The 7,500-nt window shown below is 44.9% G+C and overlaps 1 protein-coding gene across 3 annotated transcripts in view; it reads left to right on the plus strand.

The window, feature by feature from the left end:
* Positions 1–6,577, plus strand: part of LOC117397437 (T-cell surface glycoprotein CD3 delta chain-like) — a 6,893-nt gene extending 316 nt beyond the window's left edge. Inside the window, exons 2-7 of one of the 3 annotated variants that reach the window (XM_059010239.1) lie at positions 61–162; positions 811–849; positions 2,629–2,802; positions 3,584–3,724; positions 5,125–5,177; positions 5,379–6,577. In XM_059010239.1, the coding sequence (XP_058866222.1) occupies positions 108–162; positions 811–849; positions 2,629–2,802; positions 3,584–3,724; positions 5,125–5,177; positions 5,379–5,441 (525 nt within the window). In that variant the 5' untranslated portion in view covers positions 61–107 and the 3' untranslated portion in view covers positions 5,442–6,577. Of the gene's footprint in view, positions 1–60; positions 163–810; positions 850–2,622; positions 2,803–3,583; positions 3,725–5,124; positions 5,178–5,378 lie in introns of all 3 variants that reach the window. The other 2 variants (XM_059010238.1, XM_059010240.1) reach the window with 2 other exon arrangements.
* The last annotated feature ends 923 nt before the right edge of the window (positions 6,578–7,500 follow it).

The following is a 7,500-nucleotide window of genomic DNA, read 5'->3' on the forward strand; positions in this document are numbered from 1 at the left end:
GTATTTCTTTGTTTAATAATTAAATGATTCATTTGAATTTGTATTTGGTTTTTGTTGAAGTTGAAGGACTTGCTTGTTTTTAAGAAGCGCTTGAGCGAGTGAGAGAAATGGCAGTCGGCTGGGTTTTCATCACCTCCCTGATCACCGCACTGCTGCTAGTGGGTAAGAGCCTTGAACACACAAACCCAGCAGCGCTGGCACATGAAACTCACACACAAAGCGACGCTGTGATAGTCAGAGGAGCTGAAGGGATTCAAACTAACAATTCTACTTTCCTTACTTTCTTACAAGCCACTTTTTAATAGCCTTTATTTCTGTGTTTTTCCAGATTTCATTTTCAGTTCACCCAGTTCAAAATTCAAAAAGAGACGTCTGGAAAACCCATCTATAGGACACGGGCCTTCCTGCTGTTTTTATTTTCTATTTAAACACATTTGAATAATACATCTTTGACAAGTGCTAGTTGTGATAGCATACTGCTAATCCTGCAATTTACACTTGGCAGGACGCAATCCAATCCATTTAATATGAAGCTTAACTTTAGCGATGTGCGGTAAAGCACAGTGAAAGCATGGTAAAGCCCAGAGAGGTATGGTAAAGCATATTCAGAATATCGGCAAGCCATGATAAACTATGAGAAATGCAGTCCAGCCATTCATGGAAAAACTGGAAAAGTTAACAGCTAAGAAACTAAACAGAAATGCAGACTCACTTGAAAGTGCATTCTGTAAACCGGACCGTCCTTCAGAGTGCTTTGTGGAGAATTCAGTTCTGTCACTAACAGCATCTCGTTTGCATTGTTTCTTGCAGAGTTGGTGAACATACAGAATGCTGCTGCTGCCGAAACAGGTATTTTTCAATTCCGATCCTGATTCTCTTTAGATACTATTAAACTGTGCGATTGTTTTAAAAAGCACAGAGGTTTAGCAGTTGTTTTGGAAATTGGTTTAGGTGTTGACAATGCAGGCGATCCGATTCTAACACAGACTTTAATCATATTAACACTTATAGCAAACACACCTGTAAGATGTATTCAGAATCACCAGTAACAAACCAGGTCCTATCTGGAGCCTTTAAGCTCTAAGTTGGGAGTTATTTCTGATGAATAAAACACAGTTTTTATATGTACTGAACTGTGGCTGCTATTGGATTCTGGAGCAGTTTCATGAATATCAAACTTGCAATTTACTTTGTGAATGTGGCTTTTAGTTTCCCATTTTCATATGTCAAAATTACGAATAAAAAATGAAGGCGAGGTAGTAATAATTCTAATAATAATACTACTACTACTAATAATAATAATAATTGAAAAGGGTGTGTTAATAATGTGTGTGTTGCCGTGGCTCTGTCAGCTGCAGTGCAGTCAGACTCTTGATTCTAGTGAGATGAAGCAGAGAGAGGTCTGGTAAAGCATAGGGAAGCATTGTAAAGCACAGAGAGGTCTGGTAAAGCATAGGGAAGCATTGTAAAGCACAGAGAGGTCTGGTAAAGCATAGGGAAGCATTGTAAAGCACAGAGAGGTCTGGTAAAGCATAGGGAAGCATTGTAAAGCACAGAGAGGTCTGGTAAAGCATAGGGAAGCATTGTAAAGCACAGAGAGGTATGGTAAACCATGGTAAGCTGTGGTAAATGTATAGTATAACTATGGGCAAAGCTTGAGAAAACAAAAAAAACACTGTGGTAATATACTCAAATATATACTTTTTTTCCCCAAATATGATTTTTGATTTTTCTTTAATATTTTAACAGTGTGTTCTAGATCCTTTCACTCAGATCACAGGACACACGTCAGTGTGCAGGTGCATTCTCCTCACTCAGATACACTGTGATGCTGCATTATTTGAGATGTGAATGAACCACACAGTGCTACGATGAGATGAGGACACATTGCACTGGTGCATTGCAGTGTAACTATGGCTGTTTAATGTGCCTTTTCACAAAGGGTGCCTCTGGTGCTACATGCTAAGAGCCTTATCATTTTGGATAAGGCTTTATTTAACATGCAAGTCAGTTTAGCTGCATGCTAATAAGCAGTCAATAGCTATGCTGTGTGTGTCTGTCATTAGACCTCCATCTGCGCTCGTGGTTCGTATATGTAGTTGAGCGGGTTTTTTGAGTCTTGGTAGTTTCCTGCTCCATAAAGAAACACATACAAAGACTGGTATGTAGCATTACTGATATCATTGTATCAACTGTCCACACGACCTCAATTAATGAACATTTCAACCACATCGCTGCCATTCACAATCGCAGAGCAAAGCAACGCAGTAAAACAGTGAACTGCAAGACACACGGCCGACGGACTAGAGCACAAACACCAGCCCTTCCTTTAAAACAGTGGTGGAAAGCCCCTGCAGCTGGTCTGAGCTTTCTAGTTCTGAAGATATTCTTAAACAAGAGCCACCGATTCATAACGAATTGAAGCGGAAGCTCTTCGGGGTAACAGGCAGCGAATCCATTTGAATTCACAGGAATCCGTGCCTCTTATTTAAAAGTATTCCTTTATAAGCAAAATTACATCCTTTAGCATTCAGCAAACTGAGTGCTGTGTCAGTGAAGAGGACACCGTGCTGGAGACATTGACTCGTACAGAGTGACGCTGACATCTTTCACTTTGGATAGTTCCAGATATCAAAGTGAAATCAGAAGGAGAAGAGATCATCAAGTTGAGATGTGAAAACGGAAACTGGGTCAACAATAACAATTCTCTGCTGATTCTGAAGAATGAAGACACTAACTCGAAGGAGTATGTCTGTCAAAAAGACGACAAGAAAAACCATACCATTTATGTCAAGTTCCGCAGTAAGTAGATCATATTTTATTTTTAAATGCAAAAACAGCAGCTGCCTAATTGATTCCTTGCTCTTTTCTTTCTAAATTCTCTTTAACCTCCCCACATCCATCTATTTGTTTCTCTATGTGTCTCTGTCCTCAAGCCATCTCTCACAGTTTCCCTGTCTCTGTCTCTTTCTCTCTCTCTGTCTCTCTCCCTCACAGTCCCCCTCTCTCTGTCCCTCTCTCTCACAGTCCCTCTCTCTGTCTCTCTCTCACAGTCCCCCTCTCTCTGTCCCTCTCTCTCACAGTCCCCCTCTCTCTGTCTCTCTCCCTCACAGTCCCCCTCTCTCTGTCTCTCTCCCTCACAGTCCCTCTCTCTCTGTCTCTCTCTCTCACAGTCCCTCTCTCTCTGTCTCTCTCTCACAGTCCCCCTCTCTCTGTCCCTCTCTCTCACAGTCCCTCTCTCTCTGTCTCTCTCTCCCTCACAGTCCCTCTCTCTCTGTCTCTCTCCCTCACAGTCCCTCTCTCTCTGTCTCTCTCTCTCACAGTCCCTCTCTCTCTGTCTCTCTCCCTCACAGTCCCCCTCTCTCTGTCTCTCTCCCTCACAGTCCCTCTCTCTCTGTCTCTCTCTCTCACAGTCCCTCTCTCTCTCTCTCTCCCTCACAGTCCCCCTCTCTCTGTCCCTCTCTCTCACAGTCCCCCTCTCTCTGTCTCTCTCCCTCACAGTCCCTCTCTGTCTCCGTCCCTCACAGTCCCCCTCTCCCTGGCCCCACCCTGTCCCTCACTGTCCCGGTCTCTTTGTCCCCAGCCTGTAATAACTGCATCAAGCTGGAGGCGGGGACGGTGGCTGGGATCGTGGTTGGGGACGTGATCGCCACGGTTCTCATCGCGGTGGCTGTGTACTGCGTCTCGTCCCAGCAGAAGAGTGGAGCCTACATCAGCAATAAAGGTACCGCAGCCCTGCCTCCATGCTCCACGGGGCGGGTTATTAATATAGGAGCGTGGCAAAGTGGTTACCAGTGTGCAGGTGCAGGTGATCAATAATCAGACAGACAGCGATAATCCAGGTGCAATGGCGGTTCATGTTTAAATCCAATTGCCTGATGACAAACGTTAGTAGCGGCGTTTATTGCTCTGTTTGTAATCCGCGAGTTGGCCCCGAAATAATAATAGTCCTGTTCTTTTTCACCGTGTTCAGCCGTCTAATAATAAAAAACAGTGCAATTGTTTAGACACGACAGAACCAAACCAACACTCGCGTTTCACAACACGGTTCTCCTTCCAGTTACCTTTAACCATTACAAAGGAACAGATCACTTAACTTATTATTATTATTATTATTTATTTCTTAGCAGACGCCCTTATCCAGGGCGACTTACAATTGTTACAAGATATCACATTATACATTATTTCACATTATACAGATATCACATTATTTTTACATACAATTACCCATTTATACAGTTGGGTTTTTACTGGAGCAATCTAGGTAAAGTACCTTGCTCAAGGGTACAGCAGCAGTGTCCCCCCATCTGGGATTGAACCCACAACCCTCCGGTCAAGAGTCCAGAGCCCTAACCACTACTCCACACTGCTGCCCTAACTGCGTCCCCTTAAATACCGTCAACCACGACCCCTAGGTTAACGAGTGCAACCTCTCCTCCAATCCGCGGCTGCCACATCGTTTCCCTTCCGGGTCGATGATTTAGTGTACTGTAGCTCCGCCCCCTTTCTAGATGGCCTACTTCCGCCTAACCCTGGGAATGAATTGTCGGGCCATCCAGTCCAGAGTACTCTGTTCCCTTTACACAGCGCCCTCGCAGGTCGGGAGGGAGATTGAACACCAAGAATCATTCGATCTCTGTCACAAGGACATCTCTGTGTTAATCCTGTACGTACTGAAGTGTAATATATGGATAATTACAGTAATTGCATCTCAGCCCTTACTAAAGAGTCTTAATTAAATCATGTGATGACACGTCACCTTGTTAACGACTTTCCTACTAATTTTTTTTGGTAATTCTCTGAAAGTTTTTTATTAAAAAAAATTCCAAGCACTGAAAATGTTGGCCCATTTTGAAATTCCCACGCTAGAAGGTGGAGAATCATCCATCGGAGACGAGGACAGCAAAGAAAACCTCCTTCAATAGAGACCTTCACAGTCGTGGAATCCGTATCTGGTCTGTGCTCTTCACCAGAGCCCCTCGATGCAGTTATAACCTTGTAATTCACTGCAGCCCATCCATCTCTGTGCATGTAAACTGCAGTTACTGCAGGCTGCTGATTAGAGCAGCTCACCTGGATGAAAACTGCAGCTTTATCACACGTTATCTTTGAATCTCCTTCCAGCTTCCGACAGACAGAACCTCCTAATGAACGATGGCAACAACATGGTGTATGAGGTGAGTTTAACTCTGACTGTGTTTCTCTTTTCACTGTTTACCGTTACACCACCATTTATTCTACTAACACACCATTGACAGTGAATCGAAATGACAGTTTATCGCATGAATTTGTAGTTTCCTAAAGCACGTATTTTTTTATTGAATTGAATTGAGCTCTCAGCTCTGAATATCATCGCTGCTTCGTGTTTCTCTTTTCAGCCGCTGCGCGAGCGTGACGATGGAGCCTACAGCAAACTGGCTCCCAGAGGCCAGCGGTCTTGAACAGAGTCTTCCTCTCTCTCTACCGCCTTCTCCCCTTCCCTCACTCTCTCCATCCTTCTCTCCCTTTCTCTCCCTCCCTCTCCCTTCTCTCCCCCTCCCTCTACCTCTCTCTTCTCCTCCCTCTCCCTCTCCCCCTCTTCTCTCCCCTTCCTCTCCTTCTCTCACTCCCCTCCTCTCTCCCTCTCTCCTTCTCTCACCCCCCTCCTCCCTCTCCCCCTCCTTCTCCCCCTCTTCTCTCCCCTTCCTCTCCTTCTCTCACTACCCTCCTCTCTCACTTTCTCCCTCTCCCTCTCCTTCTCCCCCTCTTCTCTCCCCCTTCCTCTCCTTCTCTCACTCCCCTCCTCCATCCCTCTCCCTCTCCCTCTCCCTCTCCCCATCTTCTCTCTCCTTCCTCTCCTTCTCTCACTCTCCTCCTCTCCCCTTCCTCTCCTTCTCTCACTCCCCTCCTCTCTCACTCTCTCCTTCTCTCACCCCCCTCCTCTCTCGCTCTCTCCCTCTCCCCCTCTTCTCTCCTGCTTCTTCTCCTTCTCTCACTCCCCTCCTCTCTCCCTCTCTCCTCCTCCCACTCTGTCTCAAGTGTGGATTCAGTGTTAATTTTCTCCTGAATCTGCTGTTGTAAACTAATTGATTGAGGCTGCATGTAGCTTTTTATGCAATACGATACAGATCGTGACGGAGGAACTCATAATGAATGCATTGAAATGCTTTGATGAAGCCTCTTCCCCTCACATCTCTGCTAATTTCAATAATAACAATAATAATAATAATAATCCTCATAAACGACTGTATGTCTGCCAGTAGCGATGCCACACCCAGGAGCTGTTTCTATGGATGCCTGTTTGTCTGAATGCTGCCGGGCTGGTTTCAAGGGCTGTGGCGCAAAAGGGCTAAAGCTTCATGTTAGTACTTGTTAAGCACTGAAAATAACCTTGTATACCAGCTGGTGAGAGTTTCGTTTTTTTTTCCTGGTAGTGAATGACTAATCGGAGACAGTTGATATGTTTTTCTGTGTTTCTTTTTATAATAAACATGACTGATGCCTTGCAAATACTGTACCGAATCACAGAGTTAGAGACCAGCACCCACCCGCCTGACACTCTGTGCAGAGAGATGTAATAAAGTATTTCTTTCATTCAGAACAAGCGTGCTGGAGTTTTTTTTTATGATGTGAGTGACTAACATTATTCAGGAATTAGTGAGTGACCTCATCTCAGTTTAACTACAGAAGGTAATCAGAGCGCACAGTCAGCCTGGTACTGTTTGACTGACTCTGTTATAACAGCTCAGAGTTCAGAAAATGAAATGTCTGCCACTGAATTGATTACGTTTCTTTGAGCATTTCTTAATTAAACACTGTTGAGTGTTAAAGACGTTCTGCTGGTGACACAACAGACGTGAGTGTGTGTGTGTGTTTGTGTGCGTGTGTGTGTGTGTGTGTGTGTGTGTGTGTGTGTCAGTGTGGCAGTGTGTGTGTGTGTTTGTATGTGTGTGTGTCAGTGTGGCAGTGTGTGTGTGTGTGTGTCAGTGTGGCAGTGTGTGTGTGTGTTTGTATGTGTGTGTGTCAGTGTGGCAGTGTGTGTGTGTGTGTGTCAGTGTGTGTGTGTGTGTGTCAGTGTGTGTGTGTGTGTGGCAGTGTGTGTGTGTGTGTGTCAGTGTGTGTGTGTGTCAGTGTGTGTGTGTGTGTGTCAGTGTGTGTGTGTGTGTGGCAGTGTGTGTGTGTGTGTGGATGTGTGAGTGTGTGTGTCAGTGTGTGTGTGTGTGTGTGCGTGTGTGTGTATGTGTGTGTGTGTGTGTGTGTGTGTGGATGTGTGAGTGTGTGTGTCAGTGTGTGTGTGTGTGTGGCAGTGTGTGTGTGTGTGTGTGTGTGTGTGTGTGTGTGTGGATGTTTGTATGTGTCCCGCATAAAAGATTAATTCTCAAAGTGAACGCAGTAGGGATTCAAGGAAATGCATGCACATGGATTAGGGAGTGGTTAACAGGTAGAAAACAGAAAGTACTGATTAGAGGAGAAACCTCGAAATGGAGCGAGGTAACCAGTGGTGTACCACAGGGATCAGTA

This window comes from Acipenser ruthenus, chromosome 40 (genome assembly GCF_902713425.1).
Source record: "Acipenser ruthenus chromosome 40, fAciRut3.2 maternal haplotype, whole genome shotgun sequence".
NCBI classification, from domain to species: Eukaryota; Metazoa; Chordata; class Actinopteri; order Acipenseriformes; family Acipenseridae; genus Acipenser; species Acipenser ruthenus.